The 26,245-nt window shown below is 35.4% G+C and overlaps 1 protein-coding gene across 3 annotated transcripts in view; it reads left to right on the plus strand.

Annotated features, from left to right (window-relative positions):
- The window catches only part of LOC136029161 (glutamate receptor 4-like), a 93,351-nt gene that overhangs the window by 52,015 nt on the left and 15,091 nt on the right, over positions 1-26,245 (plus strand). For all 3 annotated transcript variants that reach the window (XM_065707260.1, XM_065707261.1, XM_065707262.1), the window contains one exon: positions 8,640-8,822. In XM_065707260.1, coding sequence (XP_065563332.1) covers positions 8,640-8,822 — 183 coding nt within the window. The remainder of the gene's footprint in view (positions 1-8,639; positions 8,823-26,245) is intronic.

Raw genomic sequence — 26,245 nt, forward strand, 5'->3', positions numbered from 1 at the left:
AACGCCTCCTGGCCAACATGTGCATAGATACAATGCTCCAATTATCGACGAAGTGGCAATCGTTATGGTCGGTGATCACTTTTTACCTCGAGATATTATTCTTCATAAGCGAAACGCTTAGTTGTTAAGAATTGCTGAAACTCATCGATGCTACGATGCCCTACAATATCCTATCATTTTTTGGGATGGAGCCGACGGCTATCACTTTAATATTAAATTGATGAATCCAGCCACTAACAAAGAAATGAATAAGAAATGCAGTGCAATGCATTATTATTCCTATAGACTAATGATTCGGCAGGATGAAGAAAATTATATTTTAAAATGCCATGAATTGTTTCATCAATTTGTCGTTGATATGTATGCTAAAATTGAATCAGAACGTTTGCTATATATCCGCCTGAATCAGACCAAGCTCCGCTCTGAACAATACATTCATTTGCGAGATGCAGTTATAAATGACGGTAATACCACAAACGTTGGAAGATTAAAAATTTTACCTTCGTCATATGCTGGCAGTCCCCGTCATATGCATGAATATGCTCAAGATGCTATTGCGTATGTTCGTCTCTATGGTCGTCCAGATTTATTTATTACATTTACATGTAATCAATCTTGGGACGAGATACTGCAGTTTTACTTCAAGGACAATCGGCGGTTCATAGGCATGACATTACGGCCCGTGTCTTCCGGTAAAAGTTGAAATCACTGATAAACCACATAGTGAAACTTGAAGTGTTTGGATCAGTGCGATGCTGGATGTACTCAGTGGAATGGCAAAAACGAGGTTTGCCACACGCACATATACTAATCTGGCTACATAAAAAAATATACTTCGAACGAAATTGATGATGTGATTTCCGCTGAAATACCTGATAAAAATGTCGATAAGGGGTTACATGATATTATTGTAAAAAATATGATACACGGACCTTGCGGTGCACTGAACGAAAATTCACCATCCATGGCCGAAGGAAGGTGCACAAAGCAATATCCTCGACGTTTAGTATCCAACACAATTACTGGCAATGATGGTTACCCACAATATAGAAGAAGATCTACTGAAGATGGCGGTAAAACAGCAATAATAAAGAAGCGTAACGGTACCACCATCGAAGTAGATAACCATTGGGTTGTTCCATATTCCCCATTATTATCAAAAACATTTAATGCACACATAAACGTTGAATACTGTAACTTCGTGAAGGCAATCAAATACATATGTAAATACGTCAACAAAGGCAGTGACATGGCAGTTTTTGGCTTGCAGCCCGAAATCAAAGATTTCGACGAAATCGTACAATATCAGGCTGGAAGATACATAAGCAGTAATGAAGCTGTTTGGCGAATTCTTTCATTTCCGATACATGAACGTAGTCCAGCTGTTGTTCACTTAGCGGTACAGTTACAGAATGGTCAACGTGTTTATTTCTCGGAAACCACCGTGCAACAAAGAGCCCTGAATCCACCGGATACAAAATTAACAGCTTTTTTTTCGCTTTGCAAAAATGATTCTTTTGCAAAAAAAAACTGCTGTATACTGAAGTGCCTTCGTATTACACGTGGAATACTAAAAATAAAGTATTTGAACGTCGAAAACAGGGTAAGTCAGTCGACGGCCAACCTACCATCTTCAAAGATACCACGATAGGAAGACTCTACACCGTTCACCCCAATCAACATGAATGCTTCTTTCTACGCCTGCTTTTGGTGAATGTACCCGGTCCGACATCCTTTGAGTATTTGAGAACTGTAAACGGTACTATACATGACACTTACCGTAGTGCATGCCAAGCTCTGAATTTATTGGAGAATGACCAACACTGGGATAACTGCATCAATGACGCGTGCGAAACGTCAACTCCAAGTCAAATTCGTGCATTGTTTGGCATCATTTTAACAACTTGCTCTTCATCAGCTCCTACAGAGTTATGGGAAAAATATAAGTCAAAAATGTCCGAAGATATACTCCATCGAAAACAGTTAGAGACGTCAGATATGACTTTTGATTTTACATCAGAAATTTATAACTACACTTTAGTTATTATAGAAGATTTGTGCGTACGTATGGCAAACAAACCTCTCCAGGATTTGGGAATGCCTTCACCTAACCGTATCGCTGCTGTTTCGACATGTGTAGAATTGGATCGTGAACAAAGTTACAGTACGAGTGATCTATTGTCGTATGTACAAAATAACATTTCCAAGTTAACGTCGGAACAAAAAAACATTTATGATACGATAATGCATTGTGTCGATAGCAACGTTGGAGAAATTTTCTTTTTGGATTCGCCAGGAGGTACTGGTAAAACGTTTGTGATAAAACTGATTCTGGCATCAATTCGATCAAAAAATGATATAGCGTTGGCAATTGCGTCGTCCGGAATAGCCGCAACATTGCTGCCTGGTGGAAGAACTGCTCATTCCGCTTCGAAATTGCCTCTGAATTTGCATTCTACAGAAACTCCCACGTGCAATATTTCCAAATCATCTGGGATGGGTAAAGTATTGCAGCAATGCAAAATTATTATTTGGGATGAGTGCACAATGGCACACAAAACATCGCTCGAGGCTCTGGATCAATGCTTGAAAGATTTGCGAGGGAAGTCGAAACCCTTTGGCAGCACATTAATATTGCTTGCGGGAGATTTCATCAAAACATTACCTATAATACCTAGCTCAACTCCTGCAGACGAAATGAATGCTTGCCTGAAAAATTCTAATTTATGGGCACACGTAAAAACATTAAAATTAACTATAAATATGCGTGTCCGATGGCAAAACGATGACTCTGGTCAAACATTTTCAGATCAATTGCTGGCAATTGAAAACGGAAAGCTCCCAGTAGACTCAATTTCAGGACGTATACAACTACCTGCTGATCTCTGTAATTTAGTGACGTCCAAAAATGAATTGATTGAAAAAGTATTTCCGAATATTCTAAACAACTATAAAAATAATAAATGGCTAAGTGAAAGAGCGATTCTTGCACCCAAAAATATAGACGTCCACGAAATCAACAATATTGTTTTGACCAAGATTCGAGACCAGGCAGTCCTTTACAAGTCAGTCGACACAGTTTTGGAACCAAATGAAGCGGTTAATTATCCATCTGAATTTTTAAATTCCATAGATCTTTCAGGGTTTCCACCACACGTGCTACAACTAAAAATAGGCGTACCAATAATACTTTTAAGAAATATCAACCCACCAAAGCTTTGCAATGGCACGCGACTTGCCGTAAAAAAAACAATGGAAAACCTAATAGAGGCCACAATCTTGACAGGGCCTTTTGAGGGTGAGGCTGTTCTTATTCCTCGCATTCCCATGATTCCAACAGATCTGCCTTTTCAATTTAAAAGATTGAAATTCCCAATTCGATTAGCATTTGCAATCACCATTAACAAAGCTAAAGGTCAATCATTAGAAAAATCTGGTATAGATCTTAATACTGATTGTTTTTCCCATGGACAATTGTACGTTGCATGTTCGAGGGTCGGTAAACCTGACAATCTATTTATATGCAGCGACAATTGGACAGCGAAGAATGTTGTATATTCGCAAGTTTTACGCAGTTAATTTGTATTGTATCTATCTATCTATCTATCTATATAAAAACGAGTTGTGTGTATGCATGTTTGTTTGTTTGTAAAAAGAGCGTTTGCATATGATGTCATTATTAGTACATACGGCTTTGTATATGCACAGACAATGGGAAAGCCAAGAATGTTGCATATTCGCAATTTTTACATAGTTTAACTCCTGCAGACGAAATGAATGCTTGCCTGAAAAATTCTAATTTATGGGCACACGTAAAAATATTAAAATTAACTACAAATATGCGTGTCCGATTGCAAAACGATGACTCTGGTCAAACATTTTCAGATCAATTGCTGGCAATTGGAAACGGAAAGCTCTCAGTAGTGGGAAAGCCAAAAATGTTGTTTATTCGCAATTTTTACGTAGTTTGAAACACATATATGAATCTATCTATATTCACAGGTGGGACACAGGGACACAACTAAAATGGCACGTAACTAATATGGCGCGTAACGACTTACGCGCGCGGGGGGGCTTGGGGGTGCGAAGCGCCCCACCAACTAGGTGTTGGGTGTATATATATATATATATATATATATATATATATATATATATATATATATATATATATATATATATATATATATATATATATATATATATATATATATATATATATATATATATATATATCATTTATCATGAATATTTCATATTTCAGGATTATATTTTCTGTGGTTTGAATATATAAATTAAAAGTGTGGCTCGCAAATGGTGAAATAGAATTTTAGATCTCATTTCATGTTTGGCTTCAGGAAGTACGCCAGTGAATATCAAAATATTATCCCAAATTTTATTTAGACTGTTTTTTACGACATTACTTAGAGCTACGCCAAGAAATTCCAAGTTTTTAACGAAAAATATATATTACCAAAACAAGATTCGTAGCCACTGAATATCCCTAAAGCAACTCTAGATAATTGATAACAAAAGATCAGAGCCAGTATCATCTAAGAAATAATGGTTTCATCAGACATTAATCTTCCAATGAAGAGACAAGGGGATTCTTTCTAAAAAACGAGTCATTAATGATATGGGTTTTTTTGGTTGATTTCTATAGGACTCTTGGGTGACATTTATCAAGAAGAAATTCTTTTGAGAAAGTGATTATGCTTGATGCATGAAACGATTTGATTTAGTATAGATCACAGAGGGAAGAGTTCCTTTATTAAAGTAAAAGAGAAATGTAGTAAAAGATCAAAGAGATGCGTTTTTACTTAAACTACTCAACAAATTGCTGTGTAAAAGTCATAAACTATATATTAATCATGGACACTTAAAATAGTTCTAAAATATGTATATTTGATAAACGTTTTATGTCCATATTAACTACTTATATACCATGTGCAGTAGCATTTTCTACATTAAATTCAACAGTCTTTCTTATATAGTCGCTATCACTTATATTAACTATTAATGCTTAACCTCTCTCATTGCCTTCCCCCTCGACTACCTATAAAATCGCTGCTTAAAATCATAACTGTTTGTACTCATGGTAGAAAAATTTTATTTGTAAATAGCACGGATAGTTAGGCCAGAGTTTTAACCAGGTTCACTCTCTTACCTAAAACACTCGCTGCTCGCACGCCTCAACAGGATAAAAGTTGTGGATTATAAAGACCTTTTTAGAGGTCTGCTCCTGGTGTGATGAGACCTTTTCAGAGGTCTGCTCCTGGTGTGATGAGACCTTTTCAGAGGTCTGCTCCTGGTGTGATGAGACCTTTTCAGAGGTCTGCTCCAGGTGAGCTCCTGGTGTGATCCAGGTGTTTTGATTTAAATTTATATTTGACATGCTTATGATTGTTTCACGATAAAGGTTTGACAGTTGTCTTCCTAGTCAAAGCTTTGGTTGCTCTTATAAGGAGTTATTTGGTTTTGAATAATCTTCACATTTGATCATCGTAAAAGCGTAAAGCGTGTAAAAGTCTTTAATAAAATTTCAATGGTGAGGTGTGGAGGGTGGGGAGGAAGGAGAGAGAGAGGCAACATACATATCTAGATGCTTTATTCATTTAGTTAGAAATGCTTGTATGATTTCACTTTTAAAAAAAGTGTAAGAGGCCCACCTCTCCTCTAAAAAGTTAGTTTAGGGAGGGTAGGGGTGGGGGAGAGGCCACTGACCTGCTTTGGCTCTTCAATAGTCCGGACTAAAACTCTTGCATATTTTGGCTCAAACGGGCGAGAGCACTCAAAAATAGGAGAGAGGTTTATCTTTCAGCCAAGAGTTTGAGAAATTGGGGTGGAAGGGCCAAGAAGGATGGACGACGGACCGAAAGATTAAAAAAACTTCCGTATTACAATCATCGGCTTTTCACAAAGTTTTGACCATTATTAAAATAAAAATGTGCTTCTTTGATTTTAAGGTTGGTTTTCTTGCCCTGGGCCAACATTATAATATCACTAACAAAAATGGAGGAAAAGAAACCTCTGTTTGATTTAGCAATGAGAGAGCTCCTAGAGTTTAGAAGGCACATGTGATTATATATACTCAGCGAAATCTTAGAGAAAATTTTAGATAGCCGGTTAAATGATTGACTAGAAGGTATTGGACTGGAAGAACAGGGAGGTCTTAGAAAAAGGTTATAGTACTGTGGATAAAGAGTTTATTTTGAGTGGATTAATTGAAAAGTATGGATCAGAAAAAAATAAGTTATATGTTGCATTTTTGGAAAAAAGCGTTTGATAATGTCAATAGAGTTTTGCTTAAAAAAAAGTCTACATGATGTGGGGCTGCCTTCTTGTTTCAATCGTTTGGTTTTAATATGTATTTTCAAACTAGTGCAATAGCAAGAGTACGTGGGTCAGGTATTTCGAGACCTTTTAGAAAGTTAAGAAAGGAGTAAAAAAGGGAAGCGCCTTGTCACGTCGACTGTTTGGTCTTTTTATTAATGACATCGTTGAATATTTAGCAAAAAATGGGCTCCAACAGTGAGATTAGATAATAAAAACTTCTCAGTGTTGTTGTTTGCGGATGACATTGCTCTAGTGGCGAGTTCGGCACATAATTTACAGAATCTCCTGGATCTTCAGATGATTATCTAAAGATGAAGTGCCTGCACGGAAATGTTCAGAAATCAAAAGTGGTTATATTTAACGAGAGGAATGATAAATGTGAAAGAAAATTTTGGTTTAAGGGGAAGATGATACAAGTTGCGGATAAAGTTAAGTATCTTGGATATATTTTTTAAAGTATTGGAAGATGGAATTCTCATATAAAGGAAACTTTAAACCGGGAAGAGCAGCAATGTTTGCAATTTTCCAGAATAATGTAATGGGAATAAAAAATTTGTTGTTACATAAAAAGGTTTTTTTTTTATCGACTATAATGCCCATTCTACATTACGGAGCACAGATTTGGGGCATGACGGAGTGGCTCAGATAGAGAGTATTCAATTAGGGTACTTTAAGAGATTGTTTTGGCTGCATAGAAGAACTCATTCCCAGTTTTTAAATGGCAATCTAGGTACATGGCCACTAATAAATTACAGACTAGTTGCAATGATTAAATTTTAGTTGTATGTCGTCCAGTTACCGAAAGACAGGGTGCTTAAGGCCAGCTTATGAAGATTTACTATTGCAGGGAAAAAAGATCATGGCCACTAAAAATAAAAGACATTTTAGACAAAACCGGGTTTTCCTTTGTCTTGAGTGAAGGTAGTGGACCAACAAATATAAATGCGAACTTGGGAGAATGAGATTAAGATAGTACTAGAGAATCAAATGATTCAAAAATGAGTGAGGAGATAAACAAAATCAGAAACATTAAACTTTTATAAGGATGTTAAGGTGGTTTATGGGCAGAAGTTCTACTTTAAGCTGAATCTACAAGCTAGATATTTGACGTTGTGGATGCAGCTCAAGGCTAAATGCCTGCCAATTAGTGAAAGATTTAGTATTCTAAAGAAAGATGTTCCAATGAAGGCAAATATACTTGCCCCCTTTGCAGAGTTAAAGAGGATTACTTAGTGCATTGCTTAAGCCGGTGCCTGGGGCTCTCTACGATAAGAGAAGGGAAATTTGGAAATAACAAGTTGATACTTCCAGGTGTCTTATATAGTACGTCGCATCAGTTTATTCGCAGAGTAGCAAGGTATCTGAAAATTTTCTTAAATAAAAAAAAATAATAATAAATAAAAAAAAAATCTCAGTATAAAGTAAATGTAATGTATTATTTATGCTTTTTTCTGAGTGTTACGTGTTGTTTTCAAGGATCTTTTTTTTTTCAAGTATTAAGTACTAGTATTAGGTTAATGCAGTGTTTCATTTAAGCGTTTTATGATGATCGCTGATCAAAGTTTATGTTATTTATGTCTTTCGTTTATGTTATTGTACTGTGTTCATAGCTGTATATTTGGCTTAAAAATGCACTTATCTATCCATCTATACTGATTCTCTAATTCAGTCCCAAATGCAGAAAATGGAATAACAAACTCAGCCAAAATCACTAGTAGAAGTGGCAAACTGAAGGTAGGTGGCAGCTCTTTCGGAAGCGCGTGAAAATACTTTTTTTTTCAGTCTACCAAATTTTCTATATGTTATTCTAAGAAAACATTTTGGTAATGGGACTGGGAAGTTCTTTTTTTATCTTATATACTTTTATTTTCAATCAAAACTTCAATTTAAAACAGCCACTAGCTTGCTTACCCGCTTAAAAGGAGATTCAACTCGACAGCTGAATCGTGCCTCGAGAAAAGCTTCGAAGAGAAATTTCATATAAACTACTCGGATGTTAAACTATAAACTTCCACCGTTAACTCTCACATTGAACGTTCTAATGCAAGAACAAGCAAACCTGTTCTTCTTGGCCCTTGCAAGAATATTTGGCAGTTTTCCAATATTTTACAATTCTTCCTAAGTTTCACACTTTCCGCAAACACTAAGGAGTTTGGAGTCTTACCACTTTCTCGTAAAAGACTGAAATCAGTGCTATAAAAAAGAAAAACCGGACAAAACTAAAACGTCGCTCCGGCAAGACAATTAGATGGAGATCTAATGTTGAAAAATTATCCTGTAGGAATAATTTTTTTTTAATTTTTCAGTTTTCGAAAATTCCTACTTACAGCAAGATGTGGGAATTCATGTCTTCGCGCAAGCATGTTTTTGTGAAGACTTACGACGAAGGAATCCGGAGGGTCAAACAGAGCAAAGGAAAATATGCCTTGCTCATTGAATCTCCAAAGAATGACTATGTAAATGAAAGGCAACCTTGCGACACCATGAAGGTAAAGGAACTGTATATTATAATTTTGTTAAAAACTATTTCTTTAAATTAGGAATGTTCTATCAAATTTATTTGTTCAAAGTTTAGTTTTATATTTGATTGCAGAACACACATGCAGGGGAAGGTGGAGTTACCTTTTAAACGAAACAAGTTGTTTTGACCAAATATGATAATGGTGTGGCTTGAAATTCCAATTTCTGCCGTATCATTCTAGGCTAAAGGCTCTAATGTCCATATAGCCCCGTCATTCCCAACTCAGGGCTCAGGCTCCCCTAGTGGGGCATGGCAGTATTTTGGTGGGTTATGAGTAGGCTGTGCACTCTTTGTGTGACTCTGCTTTGGAATCTTACTTTTGAAAAAAAAAATATAACATTTTTCGTGTGAGTGACACCACATTCAAATTCCTTTAAAGAGTAATTAAGATAGCAATTGTAGTGACGCTATGTATTGTATAAAAGGATTTAATTTGCATAAAATATGTCTAGGGGACGACCCAAAAAAAGACACCAGGTTAATGGGCCTTTGAGCCTCCTTAAGGTGAATACATCTATAATTTTGAATAACAGCATTAAAATATCGCTATGAGGGCATCAGGATTGTAAAAATGCCTGGGTGGGGCATGGCCCAAAATCGATTGGGAACTACTGATATAGCCCTTTCGAAGTGAACAATCAGACAAAAAACAACATAAATATTAAAAAAAAAAAAACTGAGAAAAAAACTGAAAAAGTTTTTTCTCTCAAAATACTATTCTTCCTTTTTTCTCTCTAAATTTGAGTCTTGATATTTACAGTCTTTGCTGCAGAGCGTTCTTTTATGTGTGCTTTCCCATCGGCTTTCCGGGTCTTTATGTTTTGTATGCCAATTTACAATTGTCAACAATAGAACCTGGAAAAATAAATCAATTTTTCAAAATATTTTCTTCTAGTTAAATAATTTTACTCAAAAACAACGCTTTATGAATGTTTTGATAAAAAGAAAATAGTAGTTGTGATTATATGCATGCTGAAAAGTCAAAAGTAAAATAATTTGACTTCATCAGAAAAGTATTTTGGGCAAAAAAAAAGTATTGACATAATACGGGCTATAGTTTCAGTGTACCAATTACCCAGTAAAAAAAATTTTCTACATGTATTAGTGAAGCTGAAACCTCAAAAAACAACTGTTGTTTTAAGATAGATATTAAATTAAAAAAAAAAAATTTTTACTGAAAGTAAGGAGCGACATCAAAACTTAAAACGAACAGAAATTACTTTTTATATGAAAGGGGTTGCTTCCTCATCAATGCGCCGCTCTTTACGCTAAAGTTTGACTCTTTCTCTCAACTCTACTTTAACAGTAAAAAACTTTAGCGTAAAGAGTGGGGCGTTGATGAGGAAGCAGCCTTTTTCATATACGGAGTAATTTCTGTTCGTTTTAAGTTTTAATGCCGCTCCATACTTTCAGTTAAAAAAAACTTGTTTTTTTTTATTTAATTTCTGAACGTTTTTGAATTAATCAATGTTTTGATTTTGTCTCTCCGCAGATGAATAATTAAAACGAAATTTTCAAATTTATTTTTTTAGCTAAATGGCTTTCTCATAGTTTTGATCGAATGATTTTGAGAAAAAAAGAGCAGGGGAGGAGGCCTAGTTGCCCTCCGATTTCTTCGTTACTTAGAAAGGCAACTAGAACTTTTAATTTTTTGCGAATGTTTTTATTAGTAAAAGATATACGTAACTTACAAATTAGCTTACGTAACAAACTTTTGTATTCTCATGTTTTTATTACGGATATGAGGGGGCTCACCCCCCCTCCCGTCAGTACCTCGCTCTTTACACCAAAGCTTAAATTTTGTCCCAATTCCTTAAGAATGACCCCCGAATCACAAAAGCCATAGAATAAATAATTGAAAATATTAAAAATACTTTAGCGTAAAGAGTGAGGTTTTAGCTGGAGGTGAGCCCCTCATATGCGTAATAAAATCTATTCGTTTTAAGTTTTAATGGTGCTCCTTACTTCCAGTTGAAAAAAAAAATTTTATGCTTATTTTTTCATTGTTTTTTTTTATAATGCTAGAAAATCCTACGCTCCCTTCATGGAAATTTTTTTCCCCAATGACAAATTGGAACGTTTCCTCGATGGAAAGTTCCCACAACATATCCCCCTCTTCTCAACCCCTCCCCCAACCAAAAAATCCCCCTGAAACCGTCTTTACACTTCCCCATAACCCTTACTATGTGTAATCGCTGGTCAAAGTTTTGCAATTTGTTGCCCCTCCCACGGGGACTGTGGGGGAGTAAGTCGTCCCCAAAGACATAGTTATAAGGTTTTTCGACTACGCTGAATAAAATGGATATCTCAGAATTTTGATTAAGTGAGTTTTGGAAAATTATTATCGTGGGAGGGGGCCTCGGTGCCCTCAAATTTTTTCGGCCACTTGGAAAGGGCACTAGAACTTTTCATTTCCATTAGAATGAGACCTCTCGCAACATTCTAGGACCGTTGGGTCGATACGATCACCCCCGGGGAAGAAAAAAAACAACAAAAAAACAAACGAACAAATAAACACGCATCCGTGATCTGCCTTCTGGCAAAAAATACAAAATTCCACATTTTTGTATATAGAAGCTTTAAAATTCTACAGTAGAGTTCTCTCATACGCTGAATCTGATGGTGTGATTTTCGTTAAGATTCTATGGCTTTTAGGGGGTGTTTCTCCCTATTTTCTAAAATAAGGCAAATTTTCTCAGGCTCGTAACTTTTGATGGGTAAGATTAAACTTGATGAAACTTATATCTTTACAATTAGCATTAAAATGCAATTTTCTCTATGCAGCTATTGGTATCAAAATTCCATTTTTGTAGAGTTTTGGTTACTATTGAGCCGGGTCGCTCTTACTACAGTTCGTTACCACGAACTGTTTGATAACACTTGTGAAGCTTTAGATGATTTGCCTCTTCTTGTGCTTCTCTTAGCTCACAAAAGCTGTTGCATCATCAAGAGTTTATGATAATTCAAAAACCAAAACAATCAAATTTTGCGAAAGAAAAAAATAAGGGTATTACAAATTTTTAAAATAACCACCCTATGGCAAAGCACAATTTGGGCTGCTGAATTTTTTTAATTTGTCTTTTATAGATTTTAGGCGTATTTTCAGTGACAAAACGCAATTAGCTTTGCGTTTTTTTTGTAAGTATTTTGGTTTGTTCGCGTGCAATTTTATGATTTTATATATATTTTAAAGCTTTTGGTGAGATTTTTGAAGAAATTGCTACTGAATCAGCTGAGACTTGGTTCAAAATTGTATCGTATTTTTGGACATATGTTCATTTTTTAAAATAAAGCTAATTCAGTGTTTCTGTCGCTCACTCCCAATTGCCTTGAATAATGTGATCAGAAATCTGCTGTTTGATGGAATATCATATGTAGTTTAAAAAATGATATACTCTTCAGGCAAGGAACTTATCACCAACGTTTCTATATAGATGCTGCATACTTATAATAACTGGTTAAATCCTTTAATTGCCTTGAATAATGTCGTCAAAAGTCAGCTGTTTGATGGAATATCATATGTAGTTTAAAAAATGATATACTCTTCAGGCAAGGAACTTATCACCAACGTTTCTATATAGATGCTGCATACTTATAATAACTGGCTAAATCCTTTAATTGCCTTGAATAATGTCGTCAAAAGTCTGCTGTTTGATGGAATACCATATGTAGTTTAAAAAATGATATACTCTTCAGGCAAAGAACTTATCACCAACATTTCTATATAGATGCTACATACTTATAATAAATGGCTAAATCCTTTAATTTGTTTAAATAAGCCTTCAAGACAGCCTGTCATTGTACGTGATGTGTAGTCACTTAGACCAACACACTTCATCCGTCAATACCGTGACTAATTACAAAATCATTGTCAAGGTATTTTTTTACCAAAATTTTTCTACGTCTGGTGCCCGTGTATGACTCGCACCAACTTTATGACGCGCTCCTATAAAAATACCTAAAATTAAAAAGAAACTTTTCCACCATACGATAGATATGTCAATTGGTGCAAAGCTAGATATCTATGAGCTAGTTGATTTTGCTCCATTTCTGTTTTGTTTTGTTTTTTGTTAAGAGCCTGTCGATATGGTATCTAAACTATTCAAATAACAACTACTGGACACAATTCTTCATTAGAACTAGCAAAGAGACTATAACCTTCATTATTACAGTATTGAAAAAAAGTATATAAATTATCTCATAGGCAGTTCAACAGACAAAATAAAGCATATTGATCCGAAATGCTTTGTCTAATGGGAAACTGAACTGAGTGAATATCCTTTTATGTTCCCATTAATTCCGGCATATGCTCTAAATGGGGTTCAACCAAGCATAAAATAATGTAAAACTAATGAGCCATGCATAACAATGGGTACAAGTAAAGATGACCAGATGAAGTATAAAACTAGAACCCAAACTTATACAATTCTTTTAAAAAAGAAAGAGGAAACGCCTTTTCTTTTAAGATTTCGTACGAAAGAAAAGCTTAATTCAGCAACAAATTGTTCCCATTTAATTGTACCAGAATTGAATTCAACTATTCTTTTATAACTTGCTATTGTGGTCAAAACTATTTAAACTGTATCATTCTTGCTATATTTTGCTTTCATATTATGAGCAGCAACCTACATACTATATATTGCTTACCGTGATCGTACAAAATTCGGAAGGGGCTCGTTCGATTTGGAACCAAAAGTTCTAGTTCCCTTTTTAAGATTCAAAATCTATGGTAGGACGATTCACCCCTCTCCTCCTCTACACTCTTTTTTTCAAAATGCTTCTGATGAGGATTTTGAAATACAAATATTGTTTAAAATAATCCAAAGAGCAAATAACTGTGCTTCTGGGTTTGACAACTACCCCACTAACCCCTGGGACAAGACCTGTAAGTCATGCAAGTCGTTCATTGTTAACATATAAGGGTTTTTGGAAGGCATGACCGTGTAAATCTCGGAGGGACTCATTAGATTGGAAATTGGACGGTATTATTCCCTTTGTAAGGGTCAAAAGTAGGGCGACTATCCCCCACGCCCAATTTTTTCCAAATTTGTCTGATCAAAATTCTGAGTTAGTCATTTTGTCAAAATAACCCAGTGGAAAGATAATTATGCCTCCAGGGTTGACTTGACAAACCCCTCACAGCCCCCAGGGCAAAGGCAGTAGGTTATGCAAGTTGCCCCTAGTTAACATATAAGCTATTTTCTGGAAGGAGTGGTCATATAGACTTTAGAAGAGGCTCATACAATTCTGAAACGAAAGTTTTAGTTTCCTTTTTAAGAGTCAAACGCGATTATCTTTCAACCACCCACGGACCCTCACGCCCAATGGAAGTTGCCCATTGTTAACATATTAAGTTCTGATGGAAGGGGTAGTTGCATAAACTTTAGAGAAAGCTCATTCCGTTGGAAATCAAAAGTCTTGTGCACTTTTTAAGAGGCAAAAGTCGTCGGAGAGCAGCTAATCACCCCCCCTCGCCCTCTTCCCATAAATGTATTGGATCTAAATTTTGAGACTGCCATTTTGTTCAAAGCTGTTCAAAGGTCAAATAACTGTACCTCCAGCGTTCGCACCCCCCCCCCCCAAAAAAAAAAAAGAAAGAAGAAGAAGAAGGGCATGTTTGATGCCATATCTGGAATGTAAAGGCTGGGAAGCACGAAAAGAGTACCGGCATAGCCTCCATGGTCAAAAAACCTTAAAACTGAGTTTTACAATCGTCCTTCTTGTATATTCTTCCTCCCATCCCACTAGTAAACTGAAATTTAAAAAACAAATACAGAAATTTTGAAAAAGTTTTGAAAAATTTTGAAAACCCTCTTCCTGAGGTTTTCTATCCCCTTCTTGTATATTCCTCCTCAGCCTCTTAGTATTTCTTATAACTTTTCTACTGACTAATAGAACTAGAAGACGACTGCAGCATCACAGGTAGCCGTCCCAAGTCCCGCTTAAAAGTTAGGTTTATATTTATATGCTATTTTTAAGTTTGCCTTGATAACCCTCATAAAGTTCTATATAACGCCAAAAATGGCGCGTTTTGATGCCATATCTGAAGTGACAAGGCTAGGAAACATAGATAGGATGCATTCATAGCCTTCATGGTCGAAAACCTTAAAACAGAGTTTTAAAATCCTTCCTCTTGTATACTCTCTATACTAGCGGTAAGTTTCATAAATAGTGGGCTAGCAGAATTAGCAGGCTACTACAATCAAACAGTTCGTGTTAACGAACTTTAGTAAGGAGCAACCCGGCTTAATAGTAATCGAAACTGAAAAAAATGGAATTTTGATACCAATAATTACATCAAAAGAATCGCATTTTAGTGCTGATTCTAAATATAAAAGTTTCATCAAGATTAGTCTCACCCATCAAAAGTTACGAGCCTAAGAAAATTTTTCACATTTTTGAAAATAGGGGAAACACCCCCTAAAAGTCATAAAATCTAAACGACAATCACACCATCAGGCTCAGCGTATCATAGAACCTTATTGTAGAAGTTTCAAGCTCCTATCTACAAAAATGTAGAATTTTGCTTTTTTTTGCCAGAAGGCAGATCAAATAAACACGCAGATGTGTATTTATTTGTTTTTTGTTGTTGTTTTTCAGGGGTGATCGTATCGACTCAATGGTGCTAGAATGTCGCGAAAGGGCTCATTCTAACGGATATTAAAAGTTCTAGTGCCCGTTTTAAGCGACCAAAAAATTGGTGGGCATCTAGGCCCCTTAACACACTCAATTTTTCCCTAAACTCACCGGATCAAAATTGTGAGATAGCCATTTTATTCACCATAGTCGAATAACCTAATAACTATGTCTTTGGGGATGACTTACTCCCCCGCAGTCCCCGTGGGAGGGGCTGCAAGTTACAAACTTTGACCTGTGTCTACGTATAGTATTGGTTACTGGGAAGTGTAAAGACGTTTTCAGGGGTCCGTTTTTGGTTTAGGGGGGAGTTGAGAGGGGGGTCACGTGGGAGCATATTTCAATGCAGGAACTACTCATGGGGGAAGAAAATTTCAATAAAGGGGGCACAGGATTTTCTACCATTATTTGAAAAAGCAATGAAAAAATAAATATGGAAAGTTTTTTCTACTGAAAGTAAGGAGCAGCATTAAAACTTAAAACGAACAAAAATTATTACGCATATGAGGGGTTTATCTCCTCGTAATACCTCACTCTTTGCGCTAAAGTATTTTTAGTAATTTCAACTATTTATTCTACGGTCTTTATAATTCAGAGGTCATTCTTAAGGAATTTGGACAAAATTTAAGATTTAGTGTAAAGAGCGAGGTATTAACGAGGGGTGAGCCCTTTCATATACGCAATAGAAACATACTAATATAGAAGTTTGTTACGTAAGTTAATTTGTAAGTTACGTATATTTCTTAGTAATGAAAACGTTTGTAAAATATTTAAAGTTCTAGTTGCCTTTTTAAGTAATCAAAAATTGAAGGGCAACTAGGCCTCCTCCCTCACTCCTTTTTTATTAAAATCTTCCGATTAAAACTATGAGAAGGCCATTTAGCCAAAAAAAAATTAATATGCAAATTTTGTTTTAATTATTTATGTGCGTAGAGCCAAGATCAAAACATGCATTAATTCAAAAACGTCCAGAAATTAAATAAAAATAAAGTTTTTTTTTTAAATGAAAGTAAGGCGCAACATTAAAATTTAAAACGAACAGAAATTACTCCGTATATGAAAGAGGCTTTTCCTCCTCAATGCCCTGCTCTTTCCGCTAAAGTTTTCTACTATTTTAAAAAGTAGAGTTAAGAGAAAGAGTAAAAAAAAATATATTTTGGTGCTGATTTTAAATATATAAGTTTCCTCAAGCTTAGTCTTAGCCATCAAAAGTTAAGACCCTGAGAAAATTTTCCTTATTTTAGAAAATATGGGGAAAGATCCGAAACTGTTTGATAGTGTGGTCCATAGTCATCTCCTTTTTTCTCTGTATAATTTGGGGGTCATTCTCTCTGTTATAATGATTCTATGGTTATGGTATTCAAATTCCTTTCTTCAATAAGATCCGCACCAGACACTATTATAAGGGTACGAACAGAAGTCAGGTAGGGCGGTGTTTTGTCCCCAACACTTTTTAAGATATGTATTTCTAGTGTGTTGGCTAAGATTTCAGGTACATACCTTTCTGGTCTTCCAGATGTTTCTTGTCTTGCGTATGCTGACGACTTGCTTCTGATTAGCCGAAAATTTTCAGAAAATTTTCAGTTCCTGATACAACTATAAAGTTGGACATTCTTCAAAGAAAACTCCAGTACAGCTTCTGCGTGCCTATACCCTCAACACCGTCTTATCCATTTTTTTCGTTGATTTTGTTTTTCATATGACTTAAACATGATTTAAAGTTACTTATCTAATTTAATTATCCAATGAAAAACAATTTACATACATTAAAAAAAGTGCTCGATATTTAATTATATTCTACAATTTTAATATTTAGATAAAACAAACGGTAAAAATATAAAGAAATTTTGCATAACAGTCAATATAAACTCAGTGTTTGATTTGTTTTACGCATAAGCTTATAAACTAACTTTTTCTCACAATTTTTGAAATGCTGATTAATATGAGGATAGTAACTTTGAATCGGACGTCCAGCATACAAATAATGAGTTTGAATCTTCTACACAGATTACATTTTTATTTTTGGGTGTAATCCATTATCCTTAAAAGACTATAACAAATTCTTAACCTATGGCGTGTTTACTGAAATGCTATAGATAACTCGGAGAATATCAATAATGGTCAAGTTTACTCCAATGTAAATATAGTCAGAAACAATTGGGAGGGCGTTCTTCATTGTTTGTAATTGTAAATTCCTGAGAAGCTGGGGTTTTTGTCCTATTCTAATTGTAGAAGCAAATACATATTCAGTAATTATTTCAGAATTGGGACATTGCCAACAATTTGTGCGGCAGATATCTTTATTGTAAGATTGCCCATTGAGTGTTTTTTTAGTCATTCCGTTCAAGTTACCCTGGATATGTGTCATTATTATAGACTTTCTATATAGCCACTAGTTGAGAGGAGTCATCTCCTGCCCATAGAAAGATTTCAACACACATCTTTAGACTAAGCGTTAACCTCCGGCACTCCCACAGCCTATCAACGCGGAAAGATCTTGGCTCTATTCCAGGAGTGAAAACAGAAATTTCGTTTGTGACCAATCCGCCTCCTTGAAATCCAGTTTCCAACTGCAAGAGGGTCTGGTTTTGACGCAGCGCCCATTATTGTCGCGACGATAGCGATGTGTTGCTTTTGAAAAATGTATGCGCAATTGGTGTCTGTATAGGCTGTGAGTAGAAGCGATCTCAAAAAGCATAGATAAGTTTTATTGCAAAACGCCTGCGGGCCAGTGTTGCCAAAATTTCAAGACAAAATGTACCATAGACAAAAAAATTTACCATATCCCAATTTACACGTGGGGAAATATCCCATCAAGCAATGTATAGCTGTGCTCTGGTCACTTTGACTCTTAAAAAGGGCATTAGAGCTTCTGATTACCAATCCAATGAGTCCCCTCCAATGCATATACGATCAACCTTTCTACACGAACTTTATATACCCCCAGGGCATAACCTACAACCCTTGCCCTGAGAGCTGTAAGTGGGAGGGGGTCTTCCTTACAGACACAATTTCCGGACCCTTTAACTACGATGAACAGGGAGCATGTTTCCTTGGGAGGGGAGTTTTTCGTAGAAGCGGAGCCAGATATAATGGCATTATTTATAAAACGATCAAAAATTAAATAAAAAAGTTCTCTCAACTGAAAGTAAGGAGCAACACTAAAACTTGAAACAAACGGAAGTTCATAGTATATGAGGGGGTTGCTCGCTTCTCGACATCTCGCTCTTTACGCTAAAGCTAAATTTTGCCCCAATTCATAACGAACAACTCGTGAAACACCAGGGTCGTTTAATTAGAACAATAAGTTGTTGTTCTTTAAGGCGCTAAAAAACTTAAGTGTCAAAACCGTGGTGTTGAGGAGGGGACAACCCCCTTCATATGCGTAATAGCTTCTGTTTGTTTTAAGCTTTAATGTTGCTCCTTACTTTTAGTTGAAATACTTGTTGTTTTTTTATTTAATAAGTTACTGAGTCAAGTTGTCTTCTTGTCAAACAGTTCGTGGTAACGAACTCTAGTAAGGAGTGACCCGGCTCAATAGTAAACGAAATTCTAAAAAACGGAATTTCGATGCTAAAAGATATATAAAAACAATTGGATTCTTATGCTGATTTTAAATATATAAGTTTCATCAAATTTGGTCTTTGTCATCAAAAGTTACGAGCCTGAGAAAATTTACCTGATTTTGGAAAATAGGGGGAAACACCCCTTAAAAGTCATAGGATCTTAACGAAAATCATACCATCGCATTCAGCGTATCAGAGAACCCTATACAAAAAATTTCAAGGTGCAATCTACAAAAATGTGGGATTTCGTATTTTTTGCCAGAGGACAAATCACGGGTACGTGTTTATTTTTTATTTTTTTTTTTTTAGGGGTCCATCTTATCGACCAAGTGATCCTATAGTGTTGCAAGAGGGCTCATTCTAACTGAAATGAAAAGTTCTAGTGCCCTATTTAAGTGACCAAAAAAATTGGAGGGCACCTAGCCCCCTCCCACGCTCATTTTTTTCCCAAAGTCAACGGATAAAATTTTGAGATAGCCATTTTTGTTCCGTATAGTCGAAAACCATAATAACTATGTCTTTTGGGATGAATTACCCCCCCACAGTCCCTGGGGGAGGGGCTGTTAGTTACAAACTTTGACCAATGTTTACATACAGTAATGGTTATTGGGAAGTGTACCGACATTTTCAGGGGAATTTTTTTGGTTTGGGTGTGGGATTCAGGTGAGGGGGCTATATGGGAGGATCTTTCCTTGGAGGAATATTTCATGGGGGAAGAGGAATTCAATGAAAAGGGCGCAGGATTTTCTAGCATTACTATTTAAAAAAAAAACGACAATGAAAATATAAACATGAAAAAGTTTTTTCAATTGAAAGTAAGGAGAAGCATCAAAACTTAAAACGAACAGAGATTTTTACGCATATGAGGGGCTCTAAAAATACTTTAGCATAAAGAGCGAGGTATTTAGGAGGAGATAAATACTTCACTCTTTATGCTAAATTATTTTTAGTAATTTCAACTATTTATTCTACGGCCTTTCTGATTAAGGGGTTATTCTTAAAGAATCGGGACAAAACTTAAGATTTAGTGTGAAGAGCGAGGTATTAACGAGGGGATAAACCCCTCATATGTATAATCAAAAATATAAGAATATAAAAGTTTGTTATGTAAGTTAATTCTTAAGTTACGTATATTTTTTACTAATGAAAACTTTCGTTAAAAATTAAAAGTTCTAATTGCCATTTTAAGTAACCGAAAAATTGGAGGGCAACTAGGCCTCCTTCCCCACCCCACATTTCTTAAAATCGTCTGATTAAAACTAAGAGAAAGCCATTTAGCCAAAAAAAAATTAATGTGCAAATTTCATTTTAATAATTTATGTATGGAGAGCCAAAATCAGACATGCATCAATTCAAAAACTTTCAGAAATTAAATAATAAAAACAAGTTTTTTGAAATGAAAGTAAGGAGCGACATTAAAACTTAAAACGAACAGAAATTACTCCGTATATGAAAGGGGCTTTTCCTCCTCGACACCCCGCTCATAAAGTTTGATTCTTTCTCGCAACTCTACTTTTTAAAACAATAAAAAACTTTAGCGTAAAGAGCGGGGCGTCGAGGAGGAAAAGCCCCTTTTATATACGGAGTAATTTCTGTTCGTTTTAAGTTTTAATGTCGCTCCTTACTTTCATTTCAAAAAACTTTTTTGTTTTTATTTTCTCGTAGACAAAAGCTGCTTTGCTTTCCTTGTATAGTATAAATAAGGTATGGGCTAAACTTATTGAAATGTTTGAAATGAAATATTTCGTATAATTTTCATTTCAATCTTAATTTTATGGTTTTTAATATCTTTGTTCTGTATATTTAATTCATACAATTGTATGGCATAAATTAAATTTTATAATCTTATATAAATGTTATACATAAAATGTTTCATATATAAACTTACAAAAGTTTAATTTATAATACAAACCTTATAAATGTATCTAACTCATTAATAAACGTTTTATTACTGAAACATTTTATATTATTGATTTCTTTTATTTCATTAAGACAGGAAGTTCTTTTAATAAAGACCTTAGCAATTCTTTAAATTCCTTAAAACGGAAATATCCCTCAGGTATAAGATTATAGTTCTCTACCGGCAGCTGTTCATAGGCAATAGCTGCATATTTTTCGCCCAAATTCTTAAAAGAGGCCCTCTTTAATTATTGGTTTTGTACCTTCATTAGTTGGTATAGTTTTCATAATTTATGGATGTGGCCACAAATGTCTTTTATGCGAAGGTTGCCAAATGCCAATGCTTCCAAATGTTTTTGCTTGCCAAATATTGTGACTACGCTATCAGTAGCTGAATAAAAAAAAATGAAATGAAATTTTGAGGATTGTACAACACAATTGGGAAATATATGTAAAACAAAGAGGAATATATTTACCATGGGGCGTAAATACTCACGAAATATTATCTGTTAGTTACACTTTGAAGTGTAGAAAAACATTCCCTAGTTAACTTTTTTCTAAGTTGAATATAGAACCTCATGGCACAGATATCAGTAGGAGGGAAAAGATTTTTCCTAATTAATTTTTTTTCTAAATTGAATAGAGGAACTCATGGCTCGGATATCAGTAGGAGGGAAAAGGGCAATGATCCCTCAGTGAAACAATGACAATGAAATATAACCAAGTAAATCTTAATAAAAAAACAGATCCTGATAATGTTCGCCGTCCACCCTGGGGGAATTTCCTAGTGGGGCTCGCGTCTCGTTGGTTGTTAGATGTCGTTGGCTGAAAAGTAGTCCTTGATAATTTATAATTTTATTACATACTAGTATACCAGATTATTTGTCAAAAATCCAACAAATTATTCTGGCAAAGGAGAGCCAGATGGGGCGAGGGTCAGAGAGCTCTGCACACCCATACATAAATTGCAGCACATTTTAATAAATGGGCTGGTACTTATGTATTGTACCTACAACACTCTAGAAGTGAAATTAGGTTAGTCCTAATGAAAAATACCAAAAAGTGAAAAATACCAAATTGAGGCTATATATTTGCATAAGAGAGGGTTGGGTGGGGTAACCTAACCAACTCCCCCCTTAATGTGCAAATATATAGCCCGAATTATATAATTCCAATGTATTATGTCGCCCGCCACTTGTTTTCCACTGAGCATAAGCTAATTGTTTCTGAATACAGACATATAAAATCGGTTTGTTCTCAAGTTTGACACAGCATAAGGTTTAGATGCGGGTGGTATAATACATAAGTTCCAATGGGCTCTGCGTCCTTAAATACAACAACAAAAGAGAGAATAATGAGGACTTTTTTTCCCAAGACAGTGAACCAACAAAACCTATTTGAATATTTCGGCCCTATATCTAAGGGCCGTTTTCAGCAAAGAAAAAATAAAAAACAATAAAACACTAACTATAAAAGTTCTCAGTTAAAAATCCATTTTTTATTTTAAAATAGAAAAAATCTTTATTTTAATGATGCCAAGGCTATTTTAAAATAAAAAATGGATTTTTAACTGAGAACTTTTATTGTAAGTGTTTTGTTGTTTTTTATTTTTTCTTTGCTGAAGACGGCCCTTAGATATAGGGCCGAAATATTCAAATAGGTTTTGTTGGTTCACTGTCTTGGGAAAAAAAAGTCCTCGTTATTCTCTCTTTTGTTGTTGTATTATGGAAAGGCAGTGTAGTCTTCGTCATTATTTACGTCCTTAAATACAGGCTATAAAAAGACGTTGTCAATTCGGCTCTTACCCCATGTGCATTGTTCCCTTTGGTATGGGTGCAGTTCAGGTTTTTAAGCTTTAGCTCACATTTTGGCTTTAATCATGATTTTCAAACAGAAAAAAGTTCATCGAATTCTATTCAGCAAATATATGACCCCTTCTAACCCCCAAAAGATAAATAATAAAAAGTGAACTTGAACAAACAAATACATAAGCATTGTTCAGGCCCCACCCTAGGTCATTTGACTGAGAAAGACAAAGGAACGGTTGTTATTGAAAAGCTGGAAAAAAATGAAAGCAAGAATTATTTGGTGTTATTGTAAAAAAAAAGGATGACCGTGAAGTAAGTTTTGAGATTATTTTGTAACCCAAATGTTCACTTTATAATTTCCCTTAAAAACTGTCGTAATTTGAAAATGTCACAGGTTAGAGAGAAATAACGATCTGGGGGTTTTCTCGTGTTTTCTCTTACTAGTCCTAAAGACTGCGTTCTTTACCAACTGATCCTGGGTGTAACCGATAAAAGATAACAACAAATACTTTGGGGTAACGACGTCTCTTAGGTAAGTCTTCGATGGATTTGTAGACTACTCCCTGTATACTGTATTACTTACATACCTCAATATTTTTCAGAAAATCCGCAAGTTTGAAAATTTTAATGATTAGTTACGGTAAGTTAAATAATTAAAAGTGTGATAAAAGTTAAAAGTCTTTTCCTAAACGAGTTTTTTAATTTTTGGTTACTACAAGCTGTGGTTCACTCTTTACTAGGTTCCAGCTACCGCTGTAACCGTGATCTAAAAGTTACTGTTTTTTCTTTCAAAATATGTTATATCATCTTTTTTCTCTAACTGAAATGGTTAAGAATTGATTGTTCTATTAAAGAGCGAAAGTGAGTACTCCAACAGATACTATATCTTTGTTTTTTTTAGTGATTAAATAAAAAAAACGAGTTTTTTTAACTGAAAGTAAGGAGCGACATTAAAGCTTAAAACGCACAGAAATTACTTCGTATGTGAAAGAGGCTGCTTCCTCATCAACGCCCCGCTCTTTACGCTAAAGTTTGACTCTTTCTCTCAATTCTTCTTTTTAAAACAGTAAAAAACTTTAGCGTAAAGAGCGGGGCGTTGATGAGGAAGCAGCCTCTTTCATATACGAAGTAATTTCTGTGCGTTTTAAGTTTTAATGTCGCTCCTTACTTTCAGTTAAAAAAAACTCGTTTTTTTTTATTTAATTTCTGAACGTTTTTGAATCAATGCATGTTTTGATTTTGGCTCTCCGCAGAGGAATAATCAAAACGAAATTTTGCATATTTTGGGGGGGGGCTAAATGGCTTTCTCATAATTTTGATCGAATGATTTTGAGAAAAAAAGAGCGGGGGCGAAGCCTAGTTGCCCTCCGATTTTTTGGTTAATTAAAAAGGCAACTAGAACTTTTAATTTTTTACGAATCTTTTTATTGGTAAAAGATTTACGTAACTTATAAATTAGCTTACGTCAAGAACTTTTGTATTCTCATGTTTTTATTACATATATGAGGGGATTCACCCCATCGTCAGTACCTCGCTCTTTACACTAAAGCTTAAATTTTATCCCAATTCATTAAGAATGACCCCTGAATCACAAAAGCCGTAGAATAAATAGTTGAAATTACTAAAAATACTTTAGTGTAAAGAGCTAGGTGTCATAAGGAGGTGAGCCCCTTATATGGGTAATAATTTCTGTTTGTTTTAAGTTTTATTGCTGTTCCTTACTTCCAGGTGAAAAGCTTTTTCACATTTATTTTTTAATTTTTTTTTAAATAATGCTAGTAAATCCTGCTCTCCCTTCATGGAAGTTTTCTTCTCCCATGACAAATTCTCGATGGAAAGTTCCCCCAGCATATCCCCCTCTTCTCAACCCCTCCCCCCAACCAAAAAAATCCTCCTGAAAACGCCTGTATACTTCCCAATAACCATTACTATATGTAAGCACAGGTCAAAGTTTGTAACTTGTTGCCCCTCCCACGGGGACTGTGGGGGAGTAAGTCGTCCCCAAAGACATAGTTATAAGGTTTTTTGACTATGCTTAATAAAATGGCTATCTCAGAATTTTGATCCGTTGACTTTGGGAAAATAATTAGCGTGGGAGGGGGCCTAGGTACCCTCTAATTCTTTTGGTCACTTAAAAAGGGCACTAGAACTTTTCATTTCCGTTAGAATGAGCCCTCTTGCAACATTCTAGGACAACTGGGTCGATACGATCACCCCTGGGGAAAAAAAAACAAAAAAACAAAAAAACAAATAAACACGCATCCGTGATCTGCCTTCTGGCAAAAAATGCAAAATTCCACATTTTTGTAGATAGGAGCTCGAAACTTCTACAATAGGGTTCTCTGATACGCTGAATCTGATGGTGTGATTTTCGTTAAGATTCTATGACTTTTAGGGGGTGTTTCCCCCTATTTTCTAAAATAACGCAAATTTTCTCAGGCTCGTAACTTTTGATGGGTAAGACTAAACTTGATGAAACTTATATATTTAAAACCAGCATTAAAATGCGATTCTTTTGATATAGCTATTGGTATCAAAATTCCATTTTTTAGAGTTTTAGTTACTATTGAGCCGGGTCGCTCCTTACTACAGTTCGTTACCACGAACTGTTTGAAAAGGTAGGCAAGAGGCACCTTTATTGAGCCTAAATCAAGCAATGATTTTCAGTTTATACGATCGGAAGAGATCTAATTAGTATAAAGATAGGCATGTGGCATCTTGTTTGAACCAGTGTCAAAATATGATGTTCAATCAGTATTACTGGAGGCAAAAAGCGAGTCCGTTGCCTCTTCAGCACCACCGCCAAATTTTAAGCTGAAAGTATACAGAGCTTTTTCATGGATTGGCTTGAAACTTAAGAGGAAAGTAGCTTGACTGATGGGACATAACAATGATGGGTTGAAGAAGCATACACCCCTTTCTCGATGTCTTTTACAAAAGAGCTCATATCCACTCGAAACTCATGGGACAAGTACTTCCAGCCAGTGAGAAAGAGAGAACGGGCTTTCACGGACAAAAGCAACTTTCTAGCCCAACCTATCTCCACAGAAACGTGACCAGATTCACTTAAAATTTAGGTACCATATAGGTACAGACAAGGATACTTTTTCTAAGTAATTCTTTAAACTCCGATAATCGCCGTCAGCAGCCATCAAAGCTTCTTTTGTCAGAGTTTTTCTGAAATTGTAAAACCTTGTACCATGCTAGTGACTGAACTGTAAAAGTCAGCGGACTCAAAATGTCTTGGGCGAAGTCTTTTTTGCTGCAGGTATCTTTCCAAACAAACGGCAGCAAAGGTTACCATTCCCTGCGGAATCAATCAAAATTATTTAGGCCCTAGCTTTTGTCAACCACGCTAGCTTTTACATCCTTTGGCTCAGAAGCTTCACTGCCATACACTTAGGTGCAAATCTGCCTTAGGTGCTTTGTGTTTGTAGCCTATTACTTATATCTAATATGTTTGCAGTCCCTAATTCTTGGTA

The sequence above is a fragment of the Artemia franciscana genome, chromosome 7, assembly GCF_032884065.1.
Source record: "Artemia franciscana chromosome 7, ASM3288406v1, whole genome shotgun sequence".
In the NCBI taxonomy this organism is placed as follows: domain Eukaryota; kingdom Metazoa; phylum Arthropoda; class Branchiopoda; order Anostraca; family Artemiidae; genus Artemia; species Artemia franciscana.